General features: G+C 49.2%; 2 protein-coding genes and 1 long non-coding RNA gene across 6 annotated transcripts in view; 2 read left to right on the top strand and 1 right to left on the bottom strand.

Annotated features, from left to right (window-relative positions):
• Window positions 1–8215, top strand: part of SAMHD1 (SAM and HD domain containing deoxynucleoside triphosphate triphosphohydrolase 1) — a 63581-nt gene extending 55366 nt beyond the window's left edge. For both annotated transcript variants that reach the window (XM_030830655.3, XM_030830656.3), the window contains 3 exons: window positions 169–273; window positions 839–976; window positions 5371–8215. In XM_030830655.3, coding sequence (XP_030686515.1) covers window positions 169–273; window positions 839–976; window positions 5371–5505 — 378 coding nt within the window. In that variant the 3' untranslated portion in view covers window positions 5506–8215. The remainder of the gene's footprint in view (window positions 1–168; window positions 274–838; window positions 977–5370) is intronic.
• A 327-nt stretch (window positions 8216–8542) lies between these two features.
• Window positions 8543–16716, bottom strand: TLDC2 (TBC/LysM-associated domain containing 2). 2 transcript variants are annotated; one of them, XM_060284111.1, is made up of 6 exons: window positions 16684–16716; window positions 14761–14910; window positions 13940–14092; window positions 13650–13745; window positions 9749–9822; window positions 8543–8678 (listed from the first exon to the last, which is right to left on the bottom strand). In XM_060284111.1, the coding sequence occupies exons 1-6, from the start codon at window positions 16714–16716 to the stop codon at window positions 8543–8545; spliced, it is 642 nt and encodes a 213-aa protein (XP_060140094.1). The 2 variants fall into 2 exon arrangements, with proteins under 2 accessions (XP_060140094.1, XP_060140095.1); XM_060284112.1 differs by lacking the exon at window positions 13650–13745.
• Window positions 9350–15724, top strand: LOC132593428 (uncharacterized). Of its 2 annotated transcripts, XR_009558880.1 has the most exons (5): window positions 9350–9421; window positions 9663–9854; window positions 10648–10736; window positions 13035–13138; window positions 13378–15724. It is a non-coding gene; the product is annotated as an uncharacterized lncRNA (long non-coding RNA). The 2 variants fall into 2 exon arrangements; XR_009558879.1 differs by having other exon boundaries at window positions 9394–9854.
• Window positions 16717–19645: the final 2929 nt, after the last annotated feature.

The following is a 19645-nucleotide window of genomic DNA, read 5'->3' as shown; positions in this document are numbered from 1 at the left end:
TGGGTCATGCACCAGAGCTACCTTTATTCCGCTATGAGCCACCCTACCAGGGCTCCTACTTCTCAACCTCCAGAGAGCTCTGCTTCGTTTCCTGTGATGCCCCACAACCCTGAATTGAACTCTCATTGCTATTATGTACACGATCACTTACTTATTGCTTGTATTAAGGTTATCAACATGGATTATGGCATGGAAGACAAGAATCCTATTGATCATGTTCGCTTCTATTGTAAGAGTGAGCCCAGCCAGGCAATCATGATTACTAAAAATCAGGTAACTACTTAGGTAAAACAAATATACGACAGTGGCATTTGGAACTTTACAGTAAATTGCATTTTACTTTCAGGTTGAGTCCTAAAGTCAATGTGTACTGTTTAAAAAAAAAGAAGCAGAAGCATATCTTTAAAATTAAAGTATACCTGATTTTGTGTAGCCTAGACCATCTTAAGAGCCAGTTTATCCTGTTTGCTAAACCCAGAAGAAAGCTCTGTTTTTTGGTTTAGAGGCTAGCTTATAAGTCTGGTGGGAAGGGAGTGTCATATGGTTGAAGTCATCTAAGTGAAATGTGCGTATTTGCAGATCTTCTGTGTGAGAGTCAGTCGTCTTCATGTAATTATATCATACAAACCTTTCATCTTCTATTAATGGACATAAAATTGCGGGACATTTTGCAATATGACAGCTGCCTTGAATTCTTTTCTCTGGATTATCACTGGGATAAAATAGCAAAACAACATGGTGCTTTTAATATAACATCAAGCATGGAGCTTAGGAACAGCTGATCTCTCTTCAGTGTGTGAATTCAAGGTGACAGTGAAATTTTTCCTTCTTTAAAAAGGTTTCACAGTTTTTGCCAGAGGTATTTGCTGAGCAGCTGATTCGAGTTTATTGTAAGAAGACGGATAAAAGGAGTCTCTACGCTGCACAACAGCATTTCGTTCAGTGGTGTTTAATCAATGACTTCACCAAGCCACAGGTGGGTGACATTATTCACATATGTTGCACAAATTTTTAAGTAAAAAACGCAAGCAATCCTTACATCCCTCTGAAAAGTTCTCATTTAAATATAGTCATTTGATGAACTTATTTACAAAACAGAAACAGACTCACAGACTTAGAGAACGAACTTACGGTTACTGGGGGGAACAGTAGTGGGGAGGAATAGTTGGGGAGTTTGGGATTGACGTGTACACACTGCTGTATTTAAAATGGATAACCAACAAGGACCTTGTATGGCACAGGGAGCTCTGCTCAATATTAGGTAATACCTTAAATGGGAAAAGAATTTGAAAAAGAATAGATACATGTGTATATATAACTGAATCACTTTGCTGTACACCTGAAACTAACACAACATTGTTAATCAATTATACTCCAATATGAAATTAAAAGTTTAAAGTAAATAAATGAAAAAATGTCATTTGGTTTTGGTTTGGGAGAAAAAGGTTTTTCCACATTAAGCTTTCCTTTTAAAATGCCTGAACCTGTGTCCACCAGCAGTTTCTTCCTACAGCAATTGTGAATGGGTGCTCTGTTTATCACTATTGTCCTAATAATAAAAGTTTAAGATGGTGAACATGTGAATAGTACTTGACAGTGTTCTCACCAGTTGTCTCACCCAGTCCTCCCAGTGACCCTGGGGGGGTGAAATATTGTGTCCTCATCTTGAAGAGAAGGTTACCAAAGCTGAGCTTTAACTTATTTAAGGCCACATATAACTGATAATAAGTTTTCTAACTTATTTCAAACTCAGCATTCCCAAACCTATAACCTATTTAAATTCTCTAGTTGCCAATCCCATAGAGAATGTTGTTGAAATTGTCCCTTATTGACCTGCACATGGTGGGTGCCTGGCACAGAGAATGTGACCAGTTGATATTTGTTGACTGAATGAATATGATTGGCAGGCAGGTGGGAAACAGAGTTCTACTTCCTGGCCTAGTGCTGTCTCTCACAACACCTTAGCTGCTTCCCACCCCCGCCCCCCTGTGTTGGGTGCTGAAGGAAACAAAAACCAAAGGTGAGACGTGAAAGAGTAGCCCAGTACATCGGCTCTTTGTCAGATGCCAGAGGGAGGGACACAGGTGAGTCTGTTAGGACTCAGAGCTTTGGGAGAGCTGTCAGAAAAGCCTTAGAGAAGTTCCTTTAGCATTTGTTGTATAGCTGGTTTGGTGGTGCTGAATTCCAAAATATGGAAGCAGCTCATGCAGCTCAATATCAAAAGAAAACAAAACAACCCAATCCAAAAATGGGCAGAAGACCTAAACAGACATTTCTCCAAAGATATACAGATTGCCAACAAACACATGAAAGGATGCTCAACGTCGCTAATCATTAGAGGAATGCAAATCAAAACTACAATGAGGTATCACCTCACACCAGTCAGAATGGCCATCATCAAAAAAGCTACAAACAATAAATGCTGGAAAGGGTGTGGAGAAACGGGAACCCTCCTGCACTGTTGGTGGGACTGTAAATTGATACAGCCACTATGGAGAACAGTATGGAGGTTCCTAAAAAACTAAAAATAGAACTACCATACGACCCAGCAATCCCACTACTCGGCATATACCCTGAGAAAACCATAATTCAAAAAGAGTCATGTACCACAATGTTCACTGCAGCACTATTTACAATAGCCAGGACATGGAAGCAACCTAAGTGTCCACTGACAGATGAATGGATGAAGATGTGGCACATATATACAATGCAATATTACTCAGCCATAAAAAGAAACGAAATTGAGTTATTTGTAGTGAGGTGGATGGACCTAGAGTCTTTCATACAGAGTGAAGTAAGTCAGAAAGAGAAAAACAAATACCGTATGCTAACATATATATATGGAATCTTAAAAAAAAAAAAAAATGGTTCTGAAGAACCTAGGGGCAGGACAGGAATGAAGACACAGATGTAGAGAATGGACTTGAGGACACGGGGAGGGGGAAGGGTAAGCTGGGATGAAGTGAGAGAGTGGCATGGACATATATACACTACCAAATGTAAAATAGACAGCTAGTGGGAAGCAGCTGCATAGCACAGGGAGATCAGCTCGGTGCTTTGTGACCGCCTAGAGGGATGGGATAGGGGTGGGAGGGAGACGCAAGAGTGAGGAGATATGGGGATATATGTATATGTATAGCTGATTCACTTTGTTATAAAGCAGAAACTAACGCCATTGTAAAGCAATTATACTCCAATAAAGATGTTAAAAAAAAAAAAAAGGAAGAAAGAAAAGTCTTAGGCAGGAGGGAGGATTCTCCTACATCCAGAAGGCTGGATTGTGTTTGGATGAGTAGCAGAGAGAAATGGGAGCTACACAAAAATGCAACTGGAACAAGTTGGGTGTGTTTGGGGGCCTCAAAGTCTTATTGTTGAGGTGATGGAAACGGAAGAGTCGGCTGGATTGTGGAGAAGCGTGGGTAATCAGCTAAGAAAGATTTACTGTTATGTACGGTGGGCAGAGTATTCAAGACTTACCATGCTGCTGTAATATTTACTTCTGGGTTTTGTCTCCAGCTAGAGTGAGACCAGTGGAAATAAGGAAGTATGTCTGTCTTATGTACTGTAGCTTCTAAGGAGACTAAACCCCTGATGAAGAAGGAAAACTCTAGCAGCAGATGGATTGGAACGTGGAGAGACTGGAAGCAGAGAGACAAGAGGCTATTCAAGTTCAGCCATGTGGTGATAGTGACTTAAATCCAGATACATTCAGTCAGGGAATGAGTGTTTTCACCAGGCCCTATGTTAGGGGCCAGGGATGGAACAGTACCTGAGACAGTTCCCACAGGTTTCGCTCTATTTGGGGATAACAGACACATGAGTAAATAACAGTCACAATGGTGTGGTAAGTGCTTTGGGGTTAGGGGCAGTGTGGACAGTCTTAGAGGAGCAAAAAGGAGCCGGGTTTAAGTCTGGTTGGTTGGGGAAGGCTTATTTAAAGAGGGACTTGGAAGCTGAGACCTGAAGAATGGGTGAGGAGTCAGCTGGGTAAAGGCGGGTGGCGGGGGAGGCCGGAAGGTGAGAGAGAACAGGGTGCATTTAGGGATGGGGCGGGGCACTGTGCACAGTGCTGTAAGCCAAGAGCACCAGAGCAGTGGGAGCCCCTGGGGTGTGTAAGCAGGAAAGGGACATAGTCAGGTCGGCGTTCATAAAGTTCACTAGAGTTGAAATTAGAACGGGTAGAGATAAGGATGTTTGGTAGAAATAGAGACGAGTTTGAAAACAAATCATGTTGACTTGAGGTACGGGTCTTCCGAATATGAGTGTCATGGCAATAGTGTGGCTGCTTTTAATAATAGCTCTATCAAGTCGGATCCAGCGTAGGTCAGCAGAAGAAATGTGATACGGGGCAGGAGATCCGAAAGCTTTAGAAGAGCTAAATGGGCCAACAGGACAGTGAGACAACAGGAGGGAGCTGCTGCCACCTCTAGGGTAGGAGGTGGGAGTCCAGGTGCTGGGCCACCTGCAGAAGCTAGAACCACAGCAGAATCACAGCCACTGTACCCAGCCAGAGGGGTTAGGGGAGAGACACCCTGGCTTCTCTGCCCCCCTCTCTTCCAGCCTCCCAGCAGTGCCTCCCATCGGCCAAACCTGACTGGAGGCCAGTAGACACGGGAGCTGGGAAACGTAGTTCACAAGAGCAGCTCCTGTTACACAGCACAGCAGAGGGAGGCGAAGTGTGGATCTGAGAGCAAGTAGGCAAATGAAGGCCACGATATTCTATCACAAGCGTTCTCTTGCTAGCGCAATAAAGGCTCTCACAGATCTGTACCCTCACATAACCTCGAGAATCCATCCACAAGTTCAAGAACGATTCAGGATAGAGTCAGGTGTTAGAGGGCCTAGCTTCTCACACTCTTTGTTTTCAAGTCACTTCACTTTGACACCATCCCTTGTTTTGGGTGGAGTCAGTGCTGATGGGGCCAAAGTTATAGCCTTGATTGTGGAGCAAAGCTCAAGTTCTGCAGGCGCATGCTGTCCTTACCCCCTTTGCCGTCTTACAGGCCTGGGACGTTTATTACAGGGGAGACTAGGAAAGAGAGGAGCAGGGGTCCAGTGCAGACCCTCTTTCTCCTGGAAAACCAGGACAGAGTGTGTTCCGTGGAAGTGTGTGAAGGGAGAGGGCCGTAAAACCTAGCCATGTGAAAAGATTAGGTCTGGTGGCTTTTGCTCTGAGGGCTCTTCCCTTGCTAGGACCGTGGCGTTTCTAATTCAGCCCACACACTGAGCATATATACAGTCTGGGGTTTCCCAAGAGTAAGTCTGTCCAGAAGCAATCTGTCTGCAGGACAAAGATACGTGTACCTGAGGCCTTCGCAAAAACCATGAAAACTGGCTTTTCTCTACTTCTAGTTTCTCTCTCTTTGACAGGATGGTGATATTGTAGCTCCACTTATAACACCTCGAAAATCGGAGTGGAATTACACAGATTCAGCCCAGAGTCCAGCTCACACCCGAGAAGCATCCAAATGCAGAGCCCAGCTTTTTCGAGATGGTTCAGTGTGAATGTCTGCAATCAGTTGTTTACAAAAAGCCTCTCCGTCCTCCCCCCAACAGAATTAACTTAGGGAATTTGATTACAGAGTTCTACAAATGTATTGACAACTAGTGCTTTTTATTTTATATTTTGAATGTACGCACATGCTAAGTCATTTCTATTTAGAGGAACAGGTATTAGGCAAACTTTATTACATGAGTTATGGAAAGCACTGCCTTGCCTATTTTTAATATTAATCAAAGCCTTTCTTCTTTAGCAGCCAGTTTTCTTAGAATAACCGCTGTTTTATGTACTTTGAACTCTTAGGACATATGATTATTTTTTAAAAAATTTGGAAATTAGACAAAGGTGCACACTGGAATTTGCATTTGGGATTGTCACGAACAGCCACAGTTAAAAGCAAAACGTAAAATCCTGCGCCCCTGAGGAGGCGCCCATCACCCCAGATTTGAAGAGAGCTCTCCTTGAGTGACTGTAATATTAGTGAAAGGCACCTACCCTCACCCTTTTAGCCCCCTGTCAGCTGCCCTGTGGGATCAACAGTAGATGAGGGCCAGGAGGGGCTCCAGCGTTTTGATGACAGGCCTGACTGATTTGCTGAACAGATCTGAGGGCTCTGGCCTCCTCTGAAGTGGGGCATAAAACTACCTTACAGGAAACCCCTAGCCCCAGTGGCAGAGGGATCCCCCAAACCAAGCTGTTCTCTGGGTCAGCTGTGGCTCTAGCCCGTGTTGGTTTCTTTCCTGGGTGCTCACTGCCCGAGCCCTGAGGGTTCTGCCATTGCCCAGCCTGGAGAAGGCAGCTTCCCTCCCACCTGCTCTCTGCATCTTGCTTGGGTGCTGATCAGAGGTCATGACAGGAACCGTCCATCCTCAGGGCTCCTCAGAGCTGGGACTTCATTTTTGCTGGTAGCTGCCCGTGCAGAGATGAAGTGATTGCCCAGTGAGCTCCAGGTTCCACTCTGTGTCTCTACACAGTGGTTGAGCAGCGCTCCTGAACTGAGGGCTCTCCTCCCATACGCACATCCCCAGTGCTACAGAAATTCACCAAGAGCAAAGTCTGGAGTTAGAGCCAAAGCTGGTGGCTGCCAGAGGCAGGGCAGTGGGGAGTGTAGTCATGAGCCCCTAACATCTTGTGCTTTGACGCTCCCTTACAAAAGCCTGACACTCCCTGGCAGCCTGGGCCTGGGGAGCCAGCCCTGGCCCTGGGCAAGAGCAAGAGGGAGTGGGGAGGAACTCAGACCACAGGCCAGCGGATTATCCCCAGGGCCTTAGGAGTGCTGCACCTTCCACTGTGTAACCAGGCTCTCTGCTGTAGACACTAGGGTGACAGGTATTTGGAATGTCTGCCGTTGTGCCCTATCACCCCTCCCCCATCCCTCAGTAGATAAAGAGTTGACCCTAATTCATAGAGTAGTTAGAACCCTTCTCCTCTCCCACCACGGTGCTGTGTGGTGGGGATGTGGTCACACATGGGCTTATAGAAGCACAAGGAAAGTGGTCCGTGGTACTGGGTCATGTCCGTTTTAACCAAGGTGCCTCTGAAATGTTCAGCAGGGAGAAGCATCCGTCCCAGACTCCATGTGCCCGGACCCAAGGTCAAGAATGTAATGTTTCTCTGCCAAGATTGTTTTATTTTTGCACCTCCTCCCTTTAAATCATTGTTTTACTCTGCAATTTTGTGGTCTCAGTGTTGTATCGTTGTGCTCTCTGAGAAACAACTTGAATCTGTTTTGTTTGCATCTTTTGTTACATACCAGGCAGCTGCACTTTATGCTCTTTGCAACTGTTTTAATTATGGGAACCATGTGCCACTGACAAGGTTAAATTTTTCTTAAGAAACATCTTCACTATTCGTATAAAAACGGAGACTTTAACAGCTTGGCCTCTAGAGTTACTGCGCATTGTCACATTGAGAATGTAAATAGAACTGCAAGTTCAAGTGACTGGTTATTTCATCTGGGTGAGGGAAACAGCTGCAATAAAACGTCATGAATGTATCTCTATCTTGAAACCAACCGTGTCTTCCTTGACGACTTTCTCTCACACTTGTGTGCCCAGTTTTGACCCTTTTGTGCAAAAGAACTGTGTTTGGTCTAGGAATGCGCCCAGATGTTTCTTTATACCTCAGCACTGTGTTGGGTCTTCGAGAGGGGATAATATTAACAGGGCCTATGTTACTTGGTTTTCCTCATTCAGTAATGGCAAGTAATGGCCTGGTAAAGAATCTTCTGGAAGGAGACAGGCACTAGCATGGGGAGGGATATGGCTTTCTTTTTTTTTAGTTTTTCTGAGCTCCTGTTTTGCCAGAAAACATATCCTTCCTCCTTTTTAACCTCCCTGAGGTTCCCATCTACAGAATTTCAAATTCTTTACCCAAATATGCATATTGTTCATTTGCTGCTTTCATATTTTCCTCGTGGAATTAAATAAGAGATTTGCAAGCACCCGGTGGCACACTGGTGGCAGACAGAAAGCCCTCAATGTTCTGGGAAAAGAAGGATGCTACTGGAGTCTTTATTAATTTCACTGGTTGAGTCCTGGTGTCTGTGGCTTGACAATATTCTTTAAGTTAGAATAATGTCCAACACATATAGAGTAGAATCCCATTTTGTAAGATATATATATATATATATATCTCCTTGGAAAATTGTCTGGAAGGATATACATGAAATGTTAGTGTTTTGGGGGGTGGTTGAATTTTAGGCAACTTTAATTCTTTTATATCTTCTGGTTTTTCTACAATAAACATGTATTAACTGTATACTCTCTAAAAAGATCATTTTCCTGAGGGACTTTGTGCTGCTCGGGTGAGGTATAAGTGCTTTCACTCCTTCAAAGTCCCCTCTCCAGGAGAACATGGGCTGTGCTCATGCCTGTCTTGGTCCTCTGGCGACGGGAGGCTGGCTCAGAGCCACAGTCCACACTGGGAGACTTCGCCATCTGTGTTTCGGACAGAATGGACTGCCCAGGGTGACGGAGGCCTCGTCAGCATCCGGGGGCAGATCCAAGCCCCTGTTGCCCCAAGAAGCTGCCCACCGGGGCATCAGCTCAGGACCCAGGCCTCTAGCTCCTTGATGCAGAACTGCTCCTGCCGGGCCAGCACCTCGTTGTTGAAGGTTGCACAGGGGTGGCTCCCCCCGTGATACAAGTCTCCATCCAACCACAGCCCAAAGTGTCCACTAAAGAGAGAGGAGAGTCTTGGCATCGCTCCCTCCTGGGTGCTGACACCTTTCGGACCTGCACCAGCGGTGCTTGGCTACACCGCGACCGCAGCCTCACTTCACCTTTGTCTCAGCTCCCCTTAAACCAATTTATCCTGATTGTTAGGGGCTCGCATGTTGTTCCCCACAGGGTTTGGAGCGTTTTTTGTTTTTTTTTACAGTTCAGTGATTTTGATAAATATATGCAGTGGTGCAACCATCACCACAATCCAGTTTTAGAACATTCAGAACGTTAAAGATGGCAATGCTTAACCAAAGGAGGGACTCGCGCAAGCGCGGAGTCTGAGCCCAAAACACGTCAGAGGGCATCCATTCTAATCCCCTCGTTTGACAGCAAACCTAGGCTGGAGCTGGGAAGTGGCTTACTGCAAATCAGCCATGGCTGGTGCATTCTGTGTCAATCTGCGTCTCAGTGGAGGCTTTTCAGGCAGTTGGGAGAGCAAAGAACTTGCCTGGTACTAAGCAAGCAATGCTTTCTTCTGTACCCTCAGGATAAGAGTTATTCTGCCTGAACTTGCAGGTCATACCAGAGGCGAGACTAACCTTGTCTTCCTAACGCACTCCATCTCCCACCCCCAAGAGGCGCGCGCGCGCGTACACACACACGCACGCACGCACGCACGCACGCACGCATGCCGGGTTCCAGGCAGATGCCTGCCTTCCTCCAGTGAGTTATGTTCCTACAGTCATGGAGCTGACAGGTAAATCTGAGGCTTGCCCATCCCTTGAATCTAGCCTCATCCAACCATAGGGAATGCTGTTTCCAAAGTGACAGCCTAAGCTGTCACCAACGTAACACTTCGGGGGAGAGTTCACGCCACCCTCTCCTCTCAATATTGACTTAGAGCAGGGTTTAGGGGGTTGGCTAGTGGACTGAGCAGGAGCTGCTGAAGGGAGAGGCTTGAAGGTTAACCAGCAGCCTCCCCATCTTGTCTGGGGCAGCCTAGCTCAGCATTTCCGGACGGGAGAAGGGATCCGAGCACAGACCACCCCGACACTCGAGACTCGGGGAGGACTGAGACACGCACCTGCCACAGCCCATCATCAGTGAATCCAAGTCTCCTTTCACGAAGAAAGAGTTGTTTCCTGTCCACTTGAAGACCTGTGATGATAGGAGAAACCTGCGGTTACTGGGTGAGTCCTGCCCTTGCACTTTGACTCTACACCACTGGGCGGCAGTGTTGTGGAGGAAACAGAACCTCCAGGCCCCAACGAAGGCGCAGGAACTACTCTGGTCTCCAGTCTCCCTGGAGTTCATCTCCTCTTGCCCTCCAGTCTGAATTCCCACAGCCCCAAAGCCCTTCTGTTCTAGGAATAGACCCGAACCCTCTGAGGCTTCCTGCGTCCAAAGCTGGAGAGAGGAGGCAGAAAGTCCAGGTCAGGAGCGGGGCCCTGATTCTACCCTTACTAACTGTTTCCTCCCCTCGCTGGAGGCAACACCAAGCCTGCACACTCCCCAGTGCTGCCTCACACCCAGTTCCTCAGCAAGTGTTGTGGGCCCCACCCCAAAGAGACACCCTGACTACCACCATTTCTGTCCCATCCGTCCCCGCCAGTCACTCCTCCCTGGATCACAGCCTCCTAATGGGTCTCAGCTTCCACTGCCTCCTGCCCAGAGCCCATGTCCGCACTGCGGTCAGTGACCTATTCAAAATCCAATCGGATATTAGCCCTCCTCTGCTAAAGCCCTCCAATGGCCCTGGAAATAAAATCCAACCGCTGACAACAGCCGAAAGCCCAGCCTGCTGTGCCCCCGATTTCTCTCCGACCTCTTTTCCCCCTTAACAACTGCACTTCATCTACCCTGGCCCTTCTGTCCCTGGGACACTTGAGGCTCTTGCTGCTCTAGGATCTTCATGCTTGCTGACCCCTCTGCCCAGGATGCTCTTCCCCCAGATCCTCAAATGGCCCACTTCTCATCTTTCAGCCCAAATGTCATCCCAGAGGAACTGAAAGTAGCCCTTCCTCCCAGGCCCTGTTCATGTGGCAATATGCCACTGCCTGCCCAGCTAACAGGTAAGCTCTGTGACGGCTGCCTTGATTCCGGCAGTATTCCTGAGACATGGTATAGATGTTTGTTGAATAAACAAATTATTCAAGGGTCAATTTAGCTAATAAAAAGATTTTTAAAAGGCTGCAAAAGTATAGCATATTATTGCCTGTAATTAGTTGCCAAAAATGCTCTGAGCAACCAAAGGGTGTTAAGCAAGAAAATGGACTAATAAAAGGTAAGCCCTGGGCTCAGAACAGGTGAGATAATATTAACAAGTGGCCACGAGAAGACAGAACCATTCAGCTCCTCCTCCACTTTCCTCAAGGAACATGACCTTCAGACTTGAAGGAGGAAGATAAACATTGCTACAGAAAAAGTTAAGGCCACGTTCATGGTGCTTCTTGGAAGAGCAGTAAAGGAACGGCTGGGAATTCATGCAGAACACAAGAAGTGCCAGAAGACCAAAGACGGGCAAAAATTAACCAATTTTTGAAAGGATGAGATTCCATAACAGTATCCTGGGAAGACTATAGTGATCCCCTGAAAACAATCATAAGCTCCTTTGAAGAACTTTTTTGGCACTTAGCACCAGGCACTGTTTAGTCACTGGAGAGAACAGCAAACATAACAGACAAAAACTCCTGCCTCCTGGAATTCCCACTCTAGCGGCAGGAGGCGGGTAAATCAGTAAAATAAATGGTATATTAGGTGGCGACAAAAGCTAAGGGGAAAGAAGTAGAGAAGGGCAATAAGAATTTCTAGGGGCTGGAGTGTTACAAATTTAAAGCAGGCGGCCAGGGAGGGCCTTGCCGAGAGGGTGACATCTGAGCAGCATCCTGAAGGGAGTGAGAACCGACCCACATGGAGATCCTGTGGAGGGCACACTAGGTAGAGCAGTGTGTGCAAAGGCCCTGAGGTAGGAACAGGCCTGCCTGCTTAAGAACAAACCGACAGGGCTTCCCTGGTGGCGCAGTGGTTGAGAGTCTGCCTGCCGATGCAGGGGACACAGGTTTGTGCCCCGGTCCGGGAAGATCCCACATGCCGTGGAGCGACTGGGTCTGTGAGCCATGGCTGCTGAGCCTGCGCGTCCAGAGCCTGTGCTCCGCAACGGGAGAGGCCACAACAGTGAGAGGCCCGCGTACCGCAAAAAAAAAAAAAAAAAAAAAAAAAAAAAACCGACAGGTTTGTGTGGCTACAGCGGAGTGCAGGAGAGGGAAAGTAGCAAGAAATGACATCAGAGAGAGGCCAAGAGACGTAGGGACTTGTAGGTTATTGTGAAGACTTTGACTTTTCTCTGAGGGAGAAAGGAAGCCATCGGCAGCTTGGAGCCCAGGAGTGATGTGCCCTGACTTACCTTTTAAAAGGCTCACTCCAGGTACTGTGATGACTGAAGGTGGAAGCATTAGGAGGCTATAGCAGGAACACAGGCAAGTAATGATGGTGGCTTGAACCAGGGTGACAGCAAAGGACATGGTGAGAAGTGGTGGATTCTGGATAGCGATAGAAAGAGAAGGAAGAGCCATCAGGATTCGTTGACAGCTCAGATGTAGGGTGTGAAGGAGGCATTAAGAAGGGCTCCAAAATTTTTGGTCTCGACGGCAGAAAAGATAGAGATGCCGTTAACTTTGTCAGGGAAGATGGCAGGGGGAACTGATTTTCTGGGAGAAAGTCAGGAGCTCAGCTTTGAACATGTGAGGCTTGAAATGCCATTTAGATCCAACTGGAGACACTGGGTAATGGTTGGATGTATGTGAGTGTGGAGTCCGGGGGAGAGGCCATCAGCACCTGGATGACATGGAAAGCTGTGAGAATGGATGAGACCTCGAAGGAAAGAGGATAGTCAGAGAAGAGATGACAACCAAAACCTGAGCTTGAGGACCCCATGATGTTAAAAGGTTGGGGAGATGAGGAGGAACCAGCAAAGGATTCTGCCACGGAACTGTCGGAGCAGTAGGAGGAACCTTGTACAACTTGAGGATTCTAGTAGGTGAACCCTGGAAGGCCAGCGGTGGGGACTAATACCCAGCATGGGTTTATTGTAAACAACTGTCCCCTCTCCTCTTCTCTGATAAGATTTCCAGGCTGGCGATGGAGGCAACACAGCAGATATGGTGTGTTTTGCCTTCGGCAAGGCAGTCAGTCCAAGCTTGTGACCTCCTTGTCATGCAACCAGATGCCTATGTTGTTGCATATATCTGTAGGTGTCTTGCTCTGTGCATGGGACAGGGGTTTCTAATGGCAAACCAATGCACCTGCAACTAGTGCTTCATCTATTTTGTGTTTCCACTCCATTCAACTCCCTTTTCCCTGTCTACCTCTAGTAAAGCAGCTTGGCAAAACCCCAGTCGTGGTTGAACCCTCCCATCGCGCTCTCCATGCTTGAACCTGAGGAGCTGAATTTTGCTAGAGAAGAGCACACACCGAAGTAAGTGGCCTTTGCATTCGCAGTCTCGGACCTCCAGTCAGCCCTGCCTAGCTGCCCTTCTGTTTCTCCAGTTTTCTCCAGCAGCTTCCCTTTCTACTCCTGCCATACCTCCTCTCCCCTCAACCTTCACACCCTCCTCTCCATCTTCACCCTTAGCTGATGCCCTTACCCGACACTGCCTAAGAAAATATAAGCCACTGGGCATGTCTGTCTTCATCTTCCTACCCCCACACCCACAGGGCTACCTGCACTTGGACCAGTTTTGTCTTTCCAGCCTGTATCTGCTGAGCGACACACCTCCTCTCAAGCCAGTCAGTGGTTGCCAGGAACTGAGCACTTTTTAAATGAAGGGGGATGCTCTGCCTGCCACTGCCCTGCTGTACTCCCTCTGTGGAAAGATGGAAGGACACCAGGCACCCAGCACGGGGGATGGAGCTGGGGGCCACTGGGACCCCGGGTTCTTTGTCCTGCCATAGATCCCACTCCCCGCCTGGAAGGTTAAGAACATCACCTTCAGCTGTGGAGAGAAGGAGAAGAGGAACGTCTCGCCAGTACCGTAGAAGCCTTTGCTGAGTCGAATAGCCGAGGAGGAGAAGGCCCCAAACATCTGGAAAGAAGAATTTGCAGTTTGCCGCTGGAAGGGAGCTGGAGGTCCACTGGCAGCACCACCCTTCAGGCTTGGCAACATAGGCCCATCCTAGAGAGGCTCCTGGGGAGCCTGGGGCAGAGCTGGGGGATGGAGAGGCCCTCGGGGGCCCATCGACATGCATCCCTTCCACTAACACTCCCCGCACGGCTCACCTGGCCATCCTGGTCCCTCAGCACCAGCAGCACCGGCCCGCTGTGGCCCTCCATCTGCCTGTACAGGCTCCGCAGACTGAAGCCGTCCCTCGACGTGCGAAAGGCCAGACTCCAGGAGTGTCCAGCGACTCTCGGGGGGAGGTGGAGGCTGATCTAAGGGACAGGACTGGAGGTGAGTGAGGGTTCCCGGTCCTCCCACCCTCCTCGCCCCATATCCTTCGGGTCCCAGGAGGACTGAGGTTGAACAGCCACCGCTCACCCAAGCACGGTGCTTTGCAGTTTACAGGGTACTTTACTGTTTCCAGGGGACTTTCACGCCAATTAGCAGGAACCCTCAGAGAGAGGGATTAGTGTTCCCATTATATAGATGAGGAAGCTGAGGCTCAGGGAGGTGAAGCAACCTGCCTGAAGCCCACATGGGGAGTAAGTGGCAGAGCCAGGATTTGAACCGAGGTCAGAGGGGTCACCTTGGCCCCCAGCAGCCAGAGAATAGATGAGACGCTGAACCCTTCCTCCTAATCCCCGCATCTCATCCTCCCACCCCCACCCCAGCTTTGGCGTCAGTTCCCAAGGACTAGATTAGTTCACTATATCCTTAACCTCCTGGCCCAGGGAAGAAGGCGGTGCTAGGATTACTGGATCATTTTACAAGAAAGGAAGAAAAGCCCAGAGAGGAGAAGTGATTTGCCCAAGGTGACACAGTGAGCAGAGGACAGAGCAGGAGTGACCCTGGGTGTCCTTGGGCCTAGCTTGGGTGGGGCAGGAGGGTGGGACCCTCAGGCTCAGGGCTGAAATCTTTGTACCACGGACTGTGCCCGAACCTGCCTCATCTCCGAGGCTCCCAGAACCTGGCTGGCTTCTGCCAGCTGGGGCTCCACTGGATCTTCCGGAGCACAAGCTGGGGCTGGGGCTGTCTCCTCCTCCTTTTCCTCACCCTCCTCCCCAGACAGAGCGTCCTCCACCTGGCTGGGCTGTGAAGACACAAAGAGGCCTGGTGAGTGGAGGGACAAGGAGACACCAGCCTCCACATGTCCTCGGCCACCTCATCACCCCGGCCCAGGCCCCTGCAGCCACGAGCGCAGCCAGAGGAAGCAAGTGTCAGCGACAGACCAGGCCCTGCCCCCACCTCCAGCCAGCTCCCTCCCTGGCCCCTGCCAGCCATGCCCATCCGATGTGGCCGTAGGCCCTGCAGCTTGTCTGCCTGGTTTCTCTGGATCCGGAGTGGATGCCAGGGATTGCGTTCTAAGCCTGTGGGCAGGAGAGAAGGGCAGATGACAGCCCAGCTCTGGGAGCCTCAGCTGTGCCTTTGTACGTGAAATAACGGTAATAATAATAACAACAACAGTAGTGGCTGACGTATACAGCACACACTTGACTAGGCCTGTGTGAAATGCTTGCTGTGCGTGATCTCTCTGAATTTTCCCAAGAATTCTAAGAAGAATGTGCTGCTTTTTTTTTCCTTTTGGCCACGTACTCTGTGGCTTGTGGGATCTCAGTTCCCTGACCAGGGATTGAACCCGGGCCGCAGCAGTGACAGCGCCGAGTCCCAGCCACTGGAGTGCCAGGGAACTCCCGAGAATGTGCTTCTTACTACGCCCATTTTACAAAGGAAGAAAGAAGGCCCTTTCAGCCAGTGAAACAACGCATGTAGTCATAGGTGAGACAGTGTGCAGGTTAGCAGATTCATATAAAATGCACATTTGTCTGTGTGTGATGTGTTGGCTTAAAATAGAGTTGTGTAGGCAAATCAGTGTGAGAAGGTATTGAGTGCAACTTTGTGTGTTACCTGTCAATGTGTTTGTGAGTGTGAGTTGGGATTGTGTAAATATATGTGTGTGTCAGTGGGCATGTATGGTGGTGTCTTCATTCATTCATTCACTCCATTGAGTACCAGAGTGTGTATGTGTGTGTGTGTGTGTGTGTGTGTGTGTGTGTATGCACGCCTGCACACAATGACTTCGGGGCTTTTCATCAGGAGAGACTTCCTCAAGGACTTCCCTGCTGGCGCCGTGGTTAAGAATCCACCTGCCAATGCAGGGGACATGGGTTCAAGCCCTGGTCCAGGAAGATCCCACATGCCGCGGAGCAACTAAGCCCGTGTGCCGCAACTACTGAGCCTGTGATCTAGAGCCCACGAGCCACAACTACTGAAGCCCACGCACCACAACTACTGAGCCCGCGTGCCTAGAGCCCGCGCTCCGCAACAGAAGCCACCGCAGTGAGAAGCCCGCGAAGCCACCGCAGTGAGAAGCCTGCGCACCGCAATGAAGAGTAGCCCCTGCTCACCGCAACTAGAGAAAGCCCACACGTAGCAACAAAAACCCAACGTAGCCAAAAATTAATTAATGAATGAATTAATTTTAAAAAACAGCAGCGGGTACTCCATTAAAGGAAAAAAAAGAAAAAGACAGACTTCCTCGAGAAGGAGAGAAGGACAGGAAACTGCTTTCCTATTCCCCAGGTTCAGGCCTAGGGAGGGCGTCCTAGCTGTGCGGGCTTCTGGATAGAGCTCCATCTGGCACCCACTCCGGGGAGGAAGGGATGAAGACAGTGGTCTGTGCTTCCTGAGGGTCTTGGGACCTTGGGGCTGGGCACTAATGCCCCAGGTTCCTGAGCCCTTGCTCTGAACCCTGGGCCAGCTGAGGAGGGGCTTGGAAGGGGGACACCAGCCTGTATCCAATCCTGGCCCAGCCCCCTCTTCCCCGCCTTTCCTGACCAACCCCCAGCCCAAGCTGGCCCCTTACCAGCCGAGTGTAACGCCAGCAGAGACCTTTCATGCTTCTGTCCGAGCCCAGCTGAGGGCAGTAAGCAAGCCCTCAGCCTTCCTGAGGGAGGCAGCACCGCTTGGTGAGGCCTAAAGATGAGAGGGAGAAACCTGGGGCACACCCGGCTGGCTCCACGCCCATCCGCCTACCCTTTGCTCCCTCTCACCTGTCATTCACCTGTCATTCCCGGGCCAGTATGTCACTGGGTGGGTCTGTGAGGTCAGCTACGCTGGGCATTCAAGGCCGCACTTGTAGTTAGCAATTAACACGTTAGCCGTAGATGCTAGCTGTGATTCCCTTCTACCTCCTTGTCCTTCTGGCAGCCTGGCCCATGGACTGTAGCCTTTGGGCAGATGCCTGAGCCCCCAGACTGGGGGTCTGGGGCCTCTGGTTCCCTGTATGACCTTGCATAAGTCCCTTGCACCCCTGGGTTTCCCCACATGTAACTGGGTTTCCCCACATGTAACATGTAGCACTGTTACATGTTTCCCCACGTGTAACATATTACACTGTTTCCCCTCTGGTTTCTCTGAGACCAGATTATTTCAGAGGCCCTCACAAGACTGACAGCCTGCAATTCAGTTTCCTCTCAAAGCTTGAAAGGGGCCAAGCTAGACCAAAAGAACAGATTTTGAAAACAAAAAAAGTCATTTTTCTAATTAAAAAAGCAAAACATGTTTACTGTAGAAAATTTGAGGAATTTAGAAAAGAATAAAGAAAAATACAAAAATATTCATAATTCCACCTCTCAGAGAGAAACTCTCAGCCCCGAGGGTATTTTTTCCCATCTTTTATATTTATTTCATAGACAAGTATATACACACATTTATAGATACATCATGCTGTGTATCGTTTTATAAAGTGCTTTTTCAAACTTAACAAATGAAAAATTTCCAGTTACATGCAGCACCCTTTGAACACATGATTTTTAATGGCTGCTTATTATTTCGTCACAGGATGTACATCATTTCTCAAACGTCTGACATTTTGTTTGCTTCTAATTTTCTGTGATTATAAGCAAAACTGTAATGAACCTCCTTATTCATAAATCTGATGATATCCTTTAGGATAAATTTCAAAAGTTGAATAATGGATCAAAGGGCATCCCCATATTCTTTTTTTTTTTTTTTCCCCACACACCACGCAGCATGTGGGATCTTAGTTCCCCGACCAGGGATTGAAACTGCGCCCTCTGTACTGGAAGCACGGAGTCCCAACCACTGGACCACCAGGGCAGTCCCCATTCACACATTATTGATAAATGTTCCAACAGGGCTTCCCAGTGCTTAAGGCTGACCCATGTCCAGATATCTTTCCGGAATCTCAGGACAATATCGTTCTGATCATCATGTTTTACACCCTTAAACTGCAGATAAGGAAACTGCCACTCAGAAAGTAGAAGGGACTAACCACAGCCACATGATAGAATAGCACAGTCATTAGGAGCACAGACTCTGGAGTCAGGGAGTTTAAATCCTGGTTTTTGCCACTTCCTTGCTGTGTGACGTTGGGCAAGTTACTTAACATCTTTGTGCTTCAGTCTCCCTATCTGTAAAATACTAATACCTATCTACCTGATGGGGCTGCTGTAAGAGTAAATGAAGATAATGCCTGAAGAACTAGGATGCTGAGCCAGACCTCCATCATCCTGTTCACAGTTCCTGGTGTTTGCTGAGCACTGGACAAATGACAGTGCTATGGCTATCCCCCGACATTGCCCCTTTGCGAGATTCAGGGCTCAAGTCCCGGACAAATGGCCACTCAGTCTCCACCCGGGCACCTCTGGGGCAGAGTCACTCAGTCACTTGCGGGGGTGAGTAGCTCAGTGGAGAAGGGAAAGGCAGGAACCGTGGAAGAATGTACTCACCCTGCCGAGTCGCAGCCTCAGGTGACCTCCTCCAGCCTGTCCAGCCCGACGGCTTCCCTAGTGCCTCTGCTGCATCCCACAGAGAAGGGGCCACTTCCAGAACTGACCCTGTCCACCTGGCGGTCTGTACAAAGCAGTTTTAGCTCTGCACCCTGGTCCCCCAGCGGGCAGCTGGCACCTCTGCCCCAGCCGGGCTCCAGCCCTCCTCCCAGCTCTTATACCTGCCCAGAGGGTGGCAGGGCTTGGCCCCGAGCCTGCTCCGGTTCCAGCTGGAAAGGCCTGGCAGTCATTGTCGTCCATCAGAAACTCAAATCCCACAAACAAGACCTTGTCACCTCAGGCCCCCAGTTCTGCCACCACCAGCCCAAAGAGGTGGGGTTTACTCAGCTCCTTGTCTCTAACCTGGAGCCTCTCACCCACAGCTACTAGGTGCCGCGTGGTGCCTGAAGCCCATCACATAAGGCGCTTCCTTAAGGGGTGCAAGTGTCCAGGAAAGGGTCCTTCCGTGGGGTCCCCACCAATCACCCTGTGCTGCAGGGGAGGCCCGGGGCTGGGGGGTGAGAAGAGGCAGCCTTGCTGGTTTCCCACTCTCACACGGGATGCCGATTCTTTTCTCACTGGCCTGTCGTGCCATGGGGTGAGGTCATGTCCAAGAAGCCCAGCGTCTGGCATACAGTAGGCACACTGTCAGTGGGGCACTTCTCTATCCCTGGCTCATAAGGGGACTTAAGTGAACGTTGTTGTTGAAACACAGAACCTCAGATTTGGAAGGGGCTTCAGCCAGTCCCAGAACTAGCGGCCTCCACCCAGGGCAGGAACTCCTGAAAAATTATGTCCACCAAGGGTCCCCCAGCGTGTTGGGTGGGTAAGCCCACTCTCTCGGGTGGCTTACTCCAGCTTCACAGACCTGAAAGAGACCCCCTCCTGCTGGCTTTGGTGGAAAAGACTCGGGTCCCCAGATCCTCTCCCCATGACCAGGTCTCCTGGGGCAGTGCCCGCTCCGGGAAGGTGGGATACCAAAAGGACTTGTATTATGGGGAAAACATTCAAGTGAGGAGCCCTGTTGCTACCTCA

Source organism: Globicephala melas, chromosome 15, assembly GCF_963455315.2.
Source record: "Globicephala melas chromosome 15, mGloMel1.2, whole genome shotgun sequence".
Lineage (NCBI taxonomy): Eukaryota > Metazoa > Chordata > Mammalia > Artiodactyla > Delphinidae > Globicephala > Globicephala melas.
This window is presented reverse-complemented; position numbering and strand designations above follow the sequence as displayed.